A 16,090-nucleotide genomic window follows, 5' to 3' on the forward strand; every position below is an offset into this window, starting at 1 on the left:
TGCCCGCTCGACGTGCACCAGGGTTGTGTTAAGGTTCAGCCTGAGCCTGAGCACGTTTGCTGGTACCTGCTCGAACCGTGAGCGTGCTTTTCACAGGGGTTGGCTAAGAGCTGAAGATTTATTGTGAAAATCGTTTATGTGACATGAGAATCTGGGCTGAGTGACAGCTTCAAGAGGCAGCTGTGGAGTGCAGCTATAAACCATAAACCAGTCATCAGTGATTGGCTGCGTAGAGCATTTATTCACAGTTGACCTTATTTTGATCATCCTAACATCCCAGGCGTTCATATGGTGTCTTCATATCAATACAAAAACTAATGTGAACTCTAGCCTACTGGGCTAATTGTGTTGAATGTTTGAGATTCAGCTTCAGGCACCAACTGATCACACGATTACTGTTCACTATCATGTCCACACACGCTACCTGCACTACACCTGACAACACCAGGGTTTTTCTATAATATGAGTGACCTGTATTTGTTAATTACAGTATTAACCTTTTCATTCCTATTTAAACCTCACAAAGCCACTATATTTATGTTAATAACTCGAATGACTGCACATAGTGAGTTCGCTCGTAGTGGTAAACCACCAAGCCTATTGTGGTCTCACAGCTCTACAGAGCATTTCAGTGTCTTTCAGTGAACTGAAACTGTGTGAACAACTTTCTTAATTTTGGTCCATTTGACAGGTTGACATTAGACTTGATCTCCTGTTTCTATTGTTCACTAGCAGAATTGTTGTATCTTAAAACTTCTTCCTTTTTCCCATCAGCGTCTTCTTCTCTTAATCTGAGAGTGGGACTCTCCGGCTGAGGGCATCTGTTGATCTGTCGATCTGCTGATCCACGAGGGAACTTTTGCTTCTCATTGAGAGGTTTAAGGTAGTGCCCCCCCCCCCCTGGAAGGACCACTAAAGGGCTGCGGTGGGAGCCAGGGTCTTGTTGACAGATCACATTGGCTGTTCTTGTTTGGGAATGCAGAGGGACGCACAGATGGGTTTGGCTCCATGATGAAACTCCAGAGTTATTGCTGGTATGTGGCAGCAGAATGATTTGCGATAACAATGCACTTGTTCTGTTCGTCATTAGCTGAGCAGCCCCTTTATCTAGAATATCAACTCTTCCCTTAAACCTGTTACCTATTACTGAACCAGTGAACAGCACCGCCTTTCATAGGAATCAACTGTGTGCTGGCCTGTAATCTGGTGACTAACTCTTCCTAATACATCCACGATTAAGAGAGCTGGATGCCCTGCTGCCACTCAGTGTTTCTGTCTTTCTCGACCTTGTGGCCTGTTGTGGTACTGCAGCTAAAAATACCAAAAAACAACCCAAAGATGAGAACAGGAAAACCTCAAGCTACTAACAAGGTCAGCGGCCACGCTCTGTATTATTTATATACTTTCCCAGAAGCTAGAAAAGGGAGTTTTGTTGATCCTCCAAATACAATAATATGTATTGTTATATCAAGAAGGAACAGAACCACGTTCAGGTATTGAACGTGATGTGTGGTTTGTTAAGGCCTTGTGACATTGGCATGTAGCTGCTGTATGCCTTGAGCTGATCTGCTGATCTGCAAACATATTATAACTTCATCAAGGCTACAGAAAGGCCAGCCTGAAAGAACACTGATCATTGGCTTTTGAGGGAATTATTCTTTTAATGTTTCCTTTTTATGAATTGAAATTTACAAATCAATCTCTTAAATTAATATTAATAAACATCAATCAGCTCCACAGATGGAGTTTTTTTAATTTTGTGTAATAACTGTCTGTTAAGTCCCAGAACTCCCTCGCACCTGCCACGAGACCCATCACCCACCCAGCGGAGAGAGGGGGGGGGGGTGATTATCGTTAGTTACTATCAGACGAGCACGCTGTCATTTTATTTGAAAGCCAGACTTCCTTGGGCCTCTCTGGAGTTCCTGATATAGGCGTAACAGTTAATGAGAGAAATACCCAAAGTTAAACCGAGCATAGGAGCCTGAGAGGGGGCGAGTTGGGGAGGGAGGGGGGCAGAGGGAGGGAGGACCGGAGAGAGTGGAACATGAGAGGAAAAAGGAGCGAGATGACGCCAGGAGGCAGAGGTGTGGGTTTTCCTGCAGGTCGCTGGCGTGTCTTCGCTGTGGCTGTGTGGGTCTCTGGCATTATGATTTGGCTCAGAAATGTAAAAAATCACATTGCCAGGGATTACTACACTGCTACTGCGTCCACTACTGCTGCTGCTGTCTTTCTTTCTTTCTTTCTTTCTTTTTTCTTTTTTAACTGGATGCCTGGATATTTCTCTTCTTCATACCAGCCGGGTGTCACTCCTTTTTCCTACCTGCCCTTTCTGAACATTCCTAAGAGGGGAGTTCTTCATGCTGTCGGGCTGTGGATCACCTGGGGAGAAGAGCTCTTCTGAGGCAAGATGAGTGGATTAGTGTGTTGGTGCTGTGCTGTGTTGTGTCGCGTACCTGTTTCTGATCAGGTGCAGAGCTTAGTCGACTGCTGAACAGGGTGGTTAACAATTTGTTCACAGTGGCTAAGTTCTTCACTTGGACAGAATTGATGTATGACTAAATGATTCTGTTCCTCCCTGCTTCCCGCTGATGTATATAATCTTGTCATTCAGCATGTTCAAAATGATTTCAATGTTTTAATGTCCTCATGTGTAAAAGTGAACCTTTTCTTTGGGTCCAAATCTTAAACAAATTTGTGTTCATTTTTCATTTAAGGATGTGTGAAGGGACTTTTTGTTCACAAATGCAAAAAGACCAAAAACCACAAAGACTTGATTCTACTAACAAATATTGTCTGTCTTTCCAAAGCCTGGCATGTCTTATTCCTCTGAGCCACAAAGCTCCATTGTTGTCCACTAACGCATCCACCGCTGTAATGGGTAACATGCTCCCTAATCACTTCCACACACGCATTCTGTACTTTATTGAGATTCGGTCTCACATCGACCATCGTGCTGCTGTAAATACTCTCTAGAGCTGCAAATGTGTATTAATCCACAGCTGGAAATAGTCCCCAACAAATGTACCATTTACTCCCATTTGAGGGACGGTTGATACAAACTGCAGTGCCCAGATGTTTAGGAAATAATGGGGATTTATTTATCTTATATATCGAGGATTCAGTTTTAAATGTAAATCCTGTTCATCACCTCATTATTTTGTATGTTCTTTTGCATATATATATATTCATTTGTCTGTATAAACTGAAAGTATAGTATATAATTATAATGTATGAGTAGTGACTCCGGCTAGGATCCAGAAATCTATATCAGCCACAACATTAAATAAAGCAGGTAGTGGACAGGTGTGAGGTGTGACACAGTGCATCGCAGCTCGCTGAATGTGAGGCTGTGTGGCTGCAGGTCAGAGTATCCATGCTGACCTGACAGTTTGATAAGTTGCCCGCAACCATCAGGTGGATTTAATGTTGTATCTCCATAAGTTTACATGTCTCATATCACAAAAGGCAAAAGACACTTGACTGAGTATACATTAAACCTAGAATTATATAGCATTAGAAAAACAGATGAATGAAAGTTGGGGTTGTGTGAGGGTAAAAAGGCCCAGAATGCCTGGCAACAATAAGCCTAAAACAATAAAAATGGACAATAATCTGTGGAACATATTTTTGTTCCCTCAATAAAATATTTGGATACAGCTTAGAATTATCATTATGATCTAACAAGAGCTCAAATTTAGCCACAGATGTTCTGTTTGAGCCTCAGCGTCTCTGTACCGGCCCCTGCACCACTGGGCTTCTTGGAAAAAGGAGAGAATTCATCCAATTTATCAGATCTATCAGTATGAGAATTCAGTTTTGTGACTTGGCTGCTTTGTTGTGTAGAATGTGTGATCATCTGCAGTGTTGCCAGTTTCAATTCATTGGAACTTTAACAATGGGAGGATTATATTAAATGGCAAAATGATGTTTTCCTAACCTCGGGGCTGATGTTAATCTATAAGATCATATCATAAAATGAAATGCCTTTTGGAAATACAAAGGCTGAAGTACAATAAAGCAAACGTGTCTTGTGCATGGAAATGAAATTCCTGCTAAGTTTCGCTTAATGTCCAAAATGTTTCACTATTCTCATCTGCTTTGAATGGAACCATCAGCGGGACACTTGCAGTCTCTCGACCACGGGGGAACATCTGGCTTCCCTCTCGTGCCCGCTGAGCTGACAGCAGTTGGATTAAACACACTGGCTCAGTTCAGCAGGAACAAGAGTTGGGTCAACACACACACAACATTTTGACACAAATGCTAAAGCAATGATTTGTAGAGACGCCTTAACGAGAGCGTCTGAAATGCAAGAGGCTGCATGTGCATTTATTTTCTATCTAACAGTGAGACGTTATTATACTTTTGTATTATTAAGATAGTCTTTTTCTGTACAGTTATTTAAGATTCTGTCCACACATTAAAGTTTGTAAGATTGTGAGGCTGCATTTTTTACTTTTTTCAAATTTTTATTTTGTTTTTTAAACTCTGGCCTGAGTTTGTTATCAATCATGTGTATTTGCTCCCCTCTAGTGGTACAGTGAGGAACTACATATGTACATCAATAGTAACACTACTGGTCATTCCCTCTGGTCTCATTATTCCGACATTACAGGATACTGAGATCAAGTTAGCACCTAAAATAAGATTATTTATTTATTTAAATAACTAAATATTCACATGATCGTTGCCATTAATGTACTTAGTACATAATTCGGTTACACTGGTTAAATAAATTCTCAAACTGCTTTTAAAATTACGAAAGCTGAGAACGTCCATAGTATTGAACTATGCCGTTTGTTTTTCTAAATTAATGAAGGTGATTTTGCATTTTCCAAAATATAATAGAAGGTCAAAGATGAGCAACTGTGCTACCGCTTCACCTTTAGAGGGCGGAAGTGTCCTTTAACTGTTGTTACAGCTCGCTGTGAATCCCACGAAGAAGAAGAAGAAGAAGAAGTAGACGTAGTAGAAGAAGAAGAAAAAGCAAGACGAAGAAACAAAATGAGAGTTTGATAAGTGAACCGCAGCGGCAGGTTAAAGAAGTCCGTCAAGCTACTCACAAACATGTTCACCCTGGAAATATTTCAGAGTCAGTTATCTACTGTAATGGAGACCCTGGTGGCGGCGGCGGTGACGGAGCTCAGCAGACTTCTGGACCAGTGCTGGGCTAACGTCATGGCCGATCAGCACCGCGCTGCTGCGGCGCAAGTCGCGTTAATGTCTGTGAAGAACGAGGAGGCGGAGAGAGAGGTGACCCCAGCGGAGGAGAGACGGCGGTTTAATACAAATATAACGGTAACACACACACACACACAATTTCCTTAGCGTCCTACATCACAGAGTGCTTGTTTTAACTCACCAGTTTGAGCTATAACGGTAGCACAAACTACATTACCCATGAGCACTATCGGTTGTTGCCATAGTGAGGACTCCACAGCGACTCTAAAAGCAAAGTGTTTAATGTGCTTAAGTTAAACATCTTAATCATGGCGAAACGAAATGTCTTGTTGTACTTCAAACATAACCTTCACGTCATGATTTGAATCAGATCAAACCACTTGTTTAATCTCTGTCCAATATGCAAACCTCATTGTCCTCGAAGTGTCCTTTGTCCTTAAGATGAAGTTGCACAGCTGATTCAGGTCCTGTGATGTTCCATCCTCCTGTGTAGGGGATGTTTAGTTTCTCCAATTTAACAACTCAGAGCATTCGTCACTGCACTGGACCGCATACAGTGCAGAAGACAAGTGGTTTGAGAGAAGCCTTGCATGTGCAAATCAATAGAGGTGGCCTTAGACACAACCTGTCTTCTATTTATCATGCTGCCCTTTCATCAATCTCCAGAAAGATGAGGCCCAATTCACACCTGCACCAGGTTGGATTCACCTAATGATCCATTTTAGATGATAAGGGGGGTTTGTAGAGGTGTGACTATTACATCCTTCACAACCTCCTCTTTCACTGTTTCACCTAACGAGCTCAATCAGGCCAGAGTTGAAGTGAAACCAAACCTGGAGCATAAATTTGTGGTCTCTAATCAACCTTCTTCAGATTGAAGAAGCTACTTAGATGAGTAGAGAAATGTTCAACCTAACAAGAAGGAAGTCCAGTTGGCTGAATTTTCAGATAGCTTCACCTGGACGAATGAGAATCTTCACCGACCTATATATTTGTTATTAATGAGCATTTACATTTACTGTCACTCAGCAAATCAGTTGCTTTATTGGTTGTTGACTTGCTTGTTATTCATTCTTATCCATTACTTTACAGAACCAGTTTGCAACCCTTATGGAATCATGGACCAAAGGTGCAGTGCAGAAAATATCAATGATGTTGAAAGTGTCCATGTGTGAAGAGATGAATGAAAAGATGAACCAGAGAAGTGCAGAGCAGAAATCAGTGTGTAAGTCAGCTAATGGCTTGTGTGATTGTGGAGGGACTTTATTATGTTCACACACTGGCATTTTATGTGTTTTAATCAAGGTTTTATACTCTTGTTGTGAAATTACAGACTCAGCTGGCAGACGCTGTCGTCAGAAGAGAAAGAAAATTGAGAAAGGACCTAAAGAAGCATTAAGAAAGGAAAACAACCATATATATTTAAGAGGTAATTACCCACCCATGTGTGGTATGATTTCTTTACTGATATCTAAATAATTCAGAGCAAAAAGTTTAGTTTTCCTCACATTGCTACAGACTACTTGAAAATCAGGATGTGTTGAAGAGTATTAAGATTTTCGCTAACCCTAACGAGTATTATGACACTGACACTGTTGATGTTTTAAATCCCTCTTTACGAAGTGCAGTGTATGAGCTTCACCGATACTAATGTTGTATTTGCTGTTTTCAGATGAACAACAGAGTGAAGCATCACCAGCTGACTCAGAATCAGTAATTGAGCCTGGTAACCACTTTTTATATTTTTATCGAACCAGCTTAAATCTTAAGTTTAAATCTTAAATGATTGTCAGTGTGAGTATGGAAAGTTGATTAGTCATAAATCCCAACACCAGCATACACGTATGAACGTTTTCTAGTTCAATTATATCTGTTTTTCACAATAAAAACATTTATTAGCAAGTTATGTTTGCAATAAAAATAATATGAATAATAAAGTTATGAATCATATTTAGTATGCTGAAGTTTATTTTTCTATTCACAGTTGTTGCTTTTTTTATTTGTATTAGTTTTGTATTGTAGTTCTCTGCGTTTCGTTTTTACATCCTGAAAAAGGAATATTAACAAATAAAACCAGTGAACCGGGTTCTTGCTGATCTTGTTATTTTATCATGTTTCCCTGATTTAAAAACTAATTTTCTTTATGAATGAAAAGTGTGGTTATGCTTGTGCTGTGCTTTTTGACCAACATTGCTTGTGTGTCAGCTGTGTTTTCCCACTTTGTCTGTCACAGGTTCCCTAATCTAACAAAGTTTTCTTTTTGCCTCAGCTAATGAAACCAATCAAGTGATTAACTCTGGATCATCATCTGGACCTGACGCCTTGATAACAGAACCCACCTCAGAACTGTTTCCTGAGCAGGTCCCTGATGTGATAAAGGTGGATGACTTCCAGGAGGATGCAGAGTTTTTAACTTCCACATCCATAATAAAAAAGAAGACCACAGAGTCGTTCATATGTCCTTCTTGTGGCAAAACCTTTGCTCTCAAGTGTTTAATGGACAGACACTACCTAACCCACACCAAACCTCACCTTTGCTCCGAGTGCGGCAAGCGTTTTTCTGGACTCCGGGGACTCATTGCACATTCAAGACGTCACACCGGAGAGAAGCTTTATAAATGCTCAGACTGCGGGACAGAGTTTGCTTACAAGTACACATACGAGAGACACATGCGTCAGCACAGCCTGAAGAAACCAAGCACCCACAGCTGCACACTGTGTGAGAACCAGTTTTCCAGTGTGCTGGCGCTTCAGCGGCACAGGTGTTGTGCCCTAAGGAAGACATTTGTCTGCTCTCTTTGTCCAGAGACCTTTGAGTGCAGACAGCGTTTGGCAGATCACGAGAATCTACATTCAGGAGACAGAGATTTTGTCTGTGAAATGTGCGGCGAGAGTTTCTTCTCATCCTCATCCTTGACCACTCACCGGGTGACTCACATGCAAAAAGAAGACTGCTGCGATGTGCTCGGCCTTGGATGCAGCGATGAGAGCGTCCTCAAAAATCACCTGAGCAAACACACGGGAGAAAAACTTTTCACCTGTGAGGTTTGCGGCAAAGGTTGCAGTCACCAGAGCGCGCTGAAGCACCACATGCTGACCCACACGGGAGAGAGGCCGTACGTCTGCGAGATGTGCGGCAAGCGCTGCGGCCACGCCAGCGCGCTTCAGAACCACATGAGGATCCACACGGGGAGGAAGCCGGGGCAGCAGCCGGTTTGCGACGTTTGCGGCAAGAAGTTCCGCTGCATGGTCAATCTCAAGTATCACATGAGCATCCACACGGGGGAGAAACCGTACGCCTGTGAACAGTGTGATAAAAAGTTCAGCAATCCCAGTAATCTCAAGTTACACATGTCAGTTCACACAGGGGAGAAGATGTATGGCTGCAACATCTGCGGCAGGAGGTTCACTCAGTCCAGCAGCCTGAGACTGCACAGACTGATCCACACGGGGGAAAGACCGTATCGCTGTGTGATGTGCGACAAAGGCTTCTTGCACAGCGCTGACTTAAAGAAGCATCAGAAGGGTCATTTGCCAGACGATCCTGGAAATGAACAGTTTGAAAACACAGCAGAGAAAAACATTTAAAACTTAATCAGCAAGACTGATCTGTGGCAACATTATTGTCAAATGTGATTATTGTTTTAAATTCTCTGTCTGTGGGTGAAACATACACTACAAGGCCAAAAGTGTGTGACACTAAATAACCACAGGAATGAATTTGCTGCTATAACAGCCTCCACCTTTCTGGATGTCAGGCTTGGTGTTCTAGCAATGCTGCAGAGATTTGCCTCAAAGCAAAGTATTAGTGAGGTCTAACACTGAGTTTGGTGATAAGGTTCCGACTCACAGTGAGTTCCGGTTGTCTTGATGGCTGGGCTCTGTGGGAGCCAATAATGTTCTTCCACAACAAACTGGGAAAAGAGTTGTTTTATGCTCAAGGATATTGTCATTGTCACTGAAAAGAGCTTCAAAGCAAACTGTTATCCTAAACATCCAAAACGATATCTTCATGCTGTTATGTCATCCCTCATAGGGCCAAAGATCTCGAATGTTAAAAAACAGCAAACCAGAAGCTCCTATCTGATGAAGAGTGTCCACATACACATACTTTTGCCATTGTTTAATGATTGAATATGTTTATTGCCCACAGTTTTCTGGAGGTTTGACAAAACTGAGCCAAAAGTTGAAACTATTTTGCTGACATATTTTTATGTAGAAAATTAAGACAATCAAGAGATGTATCTTGTGCTGAGAACAAAAACACTAAAACAAGTTCTGTTGAATTTTTCCCGTGGTTTTAAGCATCGATTCTGTTCACATTGTCTTCTTAAAACACGTCTTTAGCAACTATTGACTTCTGTCTTTTTCATAAAGCACCGCTAAGGGTTAGGGTTACATGTGGGTTAGGGTTAGGCTTGTGTTACATGCTCACAGTTACATGTGGGTAATTTCCTTTGTCCTTAAAGGAAGGAGAGGAGGGAGGAAATGAGCTGAGCAGAGAAAGCAGATCAACTAATATAATTAACACTTCATCATGGCTGTGAACTTGTACAAAAGTGGGAAATGCATTAAAGAAACGCATCCTGATTTTGGTTCGATGTTATGATTTTGATGTAAAAAAAGTTGTATTTAAGTCTCTAATTTAAATTTAATGTTTTTTTTTTTTTGATGGAACGTTGATTCCACTCCCTTATCTGTTAGTCAAATATCAAGCTACAGTTATAGCTGGTTAGCTTAGCACAAAGATGGAAATGAAAAAAAATTATAACCCTAACCCTTGAAAATTGGTCAGAAGGGTGAACCTCGCTAACAAATCTTTAGAAGCAAATATGCAGACTAAGTACAATTATTATTATTATTATTATTATTATTATTATTATTATTATTTCATATCAATATATATTATATATGGGACATTCCCCAAAACCTTCACGTAGCTTTATGTATGATCATGGAGAAGATTTTGTGTGGATCATATCTGGGAAGATGGAATTCTTCTGTAAATCACTAATGTCTTCAGACATGGTTAATCCAGTGTAACAGTGAATCTACACATCCTGTTTTCAGTTGTCATCCACTAGATGGTGTTAGAGGACCAACATACATGAAACACCAGTATTAGCATTCAGCTGAACACACTCAGATATGTCCTTTCAACAGGTATGCAAACCACGACAGTCATTCTTTATTTTAACTCGCATGCAACTCATCTTTTAGAGAAAGTTATGAAGCAAATACTTGTGTAAAACACATTTTTCTTCCCCACGACCCTGTAAGACCTTATTCTACATTTCAATCAGCAGATGATAAGAGATTTGAATGGGAGAAGATTGGACTTACAAGAACATGAAGGTATTTAGTGTTTTTGCTTTATTTAGTATTTAGACATTCATCAATTTGCCACTCAGATGCATTGAGCAGCAAGATTCCTCTTTTTAATCTTTTCAAGTAGAGGGTAAATACGTAAAACCACGCAAAAAAAAAAAAAGAAAAGATAAAAGCAAAACAAGACAAACAAAATGCACTGATGCAATTTGAAGCAATTGTCAACATGAATGAAAATTCAAAAAGAATATTTTGAAAGAGCCCTTCATAGTGGATTACACACGATCATTAACCATTACGTCCTAACTGGCAGCCTGAGCTGTGGAAAAACTAAACTGAGGCTGCACTAAGCAGGTCACACACTTCTAATGCCAGTTTATTGCATTTAGTCTTCACCTTTCGTCCAGCCGTGCTTAATGCTGCTAAGAATTCAGTGTTTTTATGGTGATTAAAGTCCTGCTGACACCAAGATGAAGCTCTCTATGCAGGAAGTCTCTTCAGTAGTATCAGTATGTCTATAAAAAAACACACTAAAATGTATCTTAATATTAGTACAGTTAGAAAATAACAGGAGTACAAGTACATACTGTCTCAGGAGAGGCAGTGGAACCCAGACTTGTGTGCTGTGACCAAAAACTGAATAACTGTCACTCAGGAATTTCATTAAGCAACTGGAGTTGGTTGCAGACAGTGACAGGGTTCCTAATCAGTCCTTGTTGTGCACTACTTAGTGTTTCAGCTGCTTAGCGTAACAGTCATACCAGCAACAGTTACACATCAACAACATGGACTTTAATAAAGTCATGATGCAACACCCACCAGATTGACTCATCATTTGTTACCTGAATTGTGTCCAGATTTGCTGATGTAAGATGGAAGTATCTTTTTGTTGTTTGCTGAATAGTGAATGTATTAACCTTCTGAAAGCTGGCGTCAAATCTCTGGTCATGATTTGTGGTCTTGTTTCCACATTATTTATCTGAATATTTACTGACTTCTGTGTGCGGCTGGTTGTGCTTTGATAGTGTGTTGGCTCAGGACTTATCATTCACTTATAAAAGCTGCTATAATCAGGATTTTCATAGTAACAATGGATCCTATGATCATGTGTATGTAAAAGGGCTTATAGTCTTTTAGCTCATTGTTTTGGTTTTCTGAATTAGGAACTCTTTCGTAATAAGTTCAACATCCTGAAATACAGAGTAATATGATTTCAGAGCGCCAGGGTTGATGAGTGATGTGAGTCCTGTTATCTCAACTGTGTCCAATATAACAAAATATCTTCTTGCTTGTTGGGGCTGGATACTCGAGGGTGGACTGCACTGCACCGCTGATATTTTGGATGCAGACAAACGTTACTGCTTCAATTTATTTCTAAAACAGCAATATCACCTTAGATACCTTCAAATAAACCCGCTGCTGCCTGCAAGATTGACCTCCAGCTACTTTCATTTCTCGTCCACTATGCTCCCTGCACGTTGTCTTACTGTGATTAATAGAAGACAGTTTCAGGGGTCACTACCCTGATGGTCAGCTGGAGCCATGTGGTGACAGAGTGTCACTGACTGCAGAGTGATGAAATGTAGGGACAGAGAGAGAACAGGCAATCAGCATGCACAGGTTCTTTCCTCATGATGGTTCGATCCAAGGTCCTGATGACACGGGCAGCCAGACCTCAACTGCTCCTGGTCTATCTTATAGAAACTCCCTTCTAAAATGAGTAATAGTGTTTTGCTATTTATCGTATTTCCTGTTATTTGGCCACAGTTTAGTGTCTGTCTGTCTTTCTGTTTAGGATTGTTTCATCACTAGCTAATTTAATACATTATGTAGATCAAAGTGTATTTATGAATGACAAAAATAAAAAGGTGGTTGGATAGATAAATAGTTTAATGGATGGTAGGATGGGTAAACAAGTGGCTAAATGAATGGATGGATGGATGAACGTGTTACTAATTAGATAAATTGGAGGTCGGGTTAAAATATTGATAGATGAATCACAGAATAGATAAAAAAATGGAAGGATCACGGGATTCATGAGTGAGTGGTAGTAAAGGACAGATGAATTTACTGTAGTGAGTAGTAAAAGAACACGTGGATGAATGATGGATGTTGCAGTGGGGCCAATAATAAATGCATACGTGGATGGATGAAGGATAAAACTGGTAAAAGAATAGATACATAATGAATGGATGGATGTATCTGGAGCATTGGCGCAGGCCACAGAGCCAATCAATGTGTGTCAGCTGACTGTGTGAGAGCAGAATGTGATCAATCAATTGTGGGGGCACAGCTCGGTGACATGATGATCTTGACCTTGGATCGACACCATTAATTAAAACTCTGTCGGGCTCTTTATCACTCACTGCTCCCCCTCACGTGGACGGCCCATCAGTCAGCAGCAGCAGCTATCAGCAGCGAGCATGATAATGTGAGCATTGTGAGAGCTTACGTCACGGCATTATGCAACATTATCAAACGTATGTGGGCTCATCTGTAAGCTGAACTGGTGTCAGGGATGATGAGGGGCGAACAACTCACACACAGTCAATCAATGCTGAGTCTGCAGGAAGTGAGAATTACAGTTATTATTAACTGTTATAGACTATCAAAAGAAAAAGATATATTTTATTAAACATATTTAGGGCGCTTAGTTAATTTTAATGGATGGATCCTGTAACAAAAATGTTAAGAAGTCTTCACAGCTTATGGAGCCCCTGACCTACAGCCTGTACTGTAATCCATCAATGTCTTTAAGTCAACATCTGCAAAATGTGGTCAAGTATCTAGAGAAAGCAGTTTGATCTTAAGGAAATTAAAGGATTGAAACAAGCTTTAGTTCATAGGAAAGGACGTAAATAAATTAGGAAATAAAGAAAGAATAAAGCTAAGACATTAGAGGGAATAAAGAGAGAAATGAAGATAAAACAAGGACATAGACAAGGTAAAGAATGCTGAAAGAAAGATGTTTGTTTATCTTCTTAAGAGCAAAATGCATTGTCATGCACTGCAATAAAAACCTTATTTATCCAAAGCACAGCTGACGAAGCTGCCTAGAATCACTGCTGAGGTAAATGTGCGGCAACAAATGATGTATTAATTTTTCCTGTGCGTCCTCCTGATGAAAGTAAAGTTCATTTTATTGACTGACAGAGAAAGGTCAGGGGGAATGTCGCTCCCAGGCCTTAAAAAACAGAGTGATATTTCATGTGAAGAAATCAAAACAAGGCCTGTATATGAAGCCTACGGGGAACCCAGCTGCACTATTGACAAGAAAAGAAGAGAAATGGAGCTCACTCAGTGCTGGAGCAGGATCAAGTTTGACATTCTCACTGTCATCCAGCTGATTTCCCACTTAGCTCGCATTTTCTCCTACCTGTGGAAGAAATTTCACGAATCATGCACTCAAATACAAAACATTATTAATGATTTTATTACAGGTACAAAACCGGGATCAAGAAACATAAAGTATAGTTCTGGGAACAATAAAAAAATCTAAACATGAAAAACATGTGCTGCAAAATAAAGAATAAAGGGGTCACGTCATGCTTTTCATGCTCTGATGTTACATGTATACTTTGGTGATGTTAGGTGCCCGTGTTAACACAGAGCCAGACGCGCGGTGGAAGTCAATAACTGGCCATTGATTCTTTCACTGTAGAAACTTTAGAAAGCTTCAGAGCTGTCCGACTCCCCTCTGTGGGAGACATCTGACTCTGAAGTGGTGATGTCACAGCAGTATTTGATTTGATCTCCCCTGACATCACAGTCACAACACCGTTACCTCACAGATGATGTCACATTCAGTGTCTTCCTACAGAGTTAGAATTTACTAATTATACAGGTGTACAATGTTATGTTCACATATATTCATATTCCGTATATTCCTATGTTGGAGTGCAATAGTACAAATATGCTGTAGAAGAAAACTTTATATTGATTGGAGTTCACGATATGTGATTGAATTTACACATTACCTTCTAACTTTGACATAGCTTATTTTCCAATGACTGCTTGCTTGATTTACTGACATGATCGGCTGCTGTTTTTTTTTTTACAAGAGAAGACATCAGACTTCTCACATTGTTCAGAGATGTTGCTGAGTGATACCTCACGTTTTATAGACAATCTTTGGCTTCAAGTAGTGCTGTTATATTGAGACACACACAGCTCTGTCTGATGGTTGAGAAGGGGTACAGTGTTATACCACTCACCTGCAATAGACAATCTTTGGCTACATATAGCGCCGTTGCCTGTCTGTCCACCAAGTCACGCAAAGTACACACACTGTTAATAGAAGATGTTTGTTCTGTCATATTAACTTGCAACATGTAAGTATCTTACAGAAACTTTTTTTGTTTTTGCAGGTAGTTAAACGTTTCCCTGTTCCCATGTGTTTAAACGCAGCACAAGGTCAAGTGCTGCATATCCCTCAGTGTCTGATTTTGACATAGACAAAGAAAAGCATCAGCGTCGATTAAATATTCATCTTTTCAGCATCTACAAAAAAACAGTGTTATCAACTCTGATTCAGTGTTATTCAGCTTTTGAATATTCAGCCTCAAACTTAATGATGATTCTGATGGAATTTCAACATTGAACCGAAGTCACCTTGCCCTCCGAAGCCTTAAAGTAAAAGAAGAAGTACAAAAATGGCGGTTTTTAATATAATAATACTACTACTAATAATAACAAAACCTACACAACTAATAATTAGTAGTAAAGTAAATACATTAATTCTAAAGAGTGAACTAGTGATTTAGAATTCTGAAAGGTAACAGAACATGATTAGTAGATTAAGTACACGATTAATTAAATAACACCAGGATTTGTTTACAGGGAGGTGAAATCTACCTGCTCTTCTGAAACCCTCCCTGAGGACCACAGGCTTGCAGGATCACTATCATCTCCTAAATCACTTCCTAAAGCCTGTCTGCATTAATTTCATTGTGTTTCTATTTTCATTGATGCCAATAAAGTTCTCTATTTGTTCTTTGTTTCCCCTGCCACTACTATTCAATTACCATAGATTCAGTTAATAGAAAAGCCTTTTCCTAATAATGCAGTTCGGTCAGGGTCATATAAACTCTGGAAATAACGTAAGAGACCACTGCAAATAATCTCAGGTTATATCTTCTATAGGTGCATGTATTGATGAACTTTTTGTGAACTGCTGACAATATTTCTCCAAAACTCATAAAATATTATTTTATTAGAAAATACATTTAAAGGAAATGACAATACATCAAAAAAATGACCCAGTCAATCTGAACAATTTGAAGAAAAGTCTATACTAAGAAATTAAAAGAAATCTATTTACTTGTAAACAAAGTAATAATGTTTTCACTAGAGAACATACAAAAGTCAGTATTTGATTGATTAAGCCCGATTTGTAACCCCTGCTTTCGTGTGTTTTGGCTGCTCTCTACCGGTTTTTCACATTGCTGTTGGGTAACTATAAACCACTAAAAATCTGACCGGATTCAGGCGATCACCTAATCAGTACCTCGTGAAGCACAATTAGATGTGCTGGTGTAGGACTTTACAAGACACTGATATAAAATGAAGACTATTCTCA

General features: G+C 39.9%; 1 protein-coding gene across 1 annotated transcript; it reads left to right on the plus strand.

Moving 5' to 3' along the window:
• The first annotated feature begins 4,860 nt into the window (after positions 1-4,860).
• LOC113147703 (oocyte zinc finger protein XlCOF6-like) lies at positions 4,861-9,974 on the plus strand. Its single transcript, XM_026338865.1, has 5 exons — positions 4,861-5,301; positions 6,277-6,409; positions 6,518-6,613; positions 6,857-6,910; positions 7,454-9,974. The coding sequence occupies exons 1-5, from the start codon at positions 5,071-5,073 to the stop codon at positions 8,770-8,772; spliced, it is 1,833 nt and encodes a 610-aa protein (XP_026194650.1). The 5' UTR covers positions 4,861-5,070; the 3' UTR covers positions 8,773-9,974.
• Positions 9,975-16,090: the final 6,116 nt, after the last annotated feature.

This window comes from Anabas testudineus, chromosome 22 (genome assembly GCF_900324465.2).
Source record: "Anabas testudineus chromosome 22, fAnaTes1.2, whole genome shotgun sequence".
NCBI lineage: Eukaryota > Metazoa > Chordata > Actinopteri > Anabantiformes > Anabantidae > Anabas > Anabas testudineus.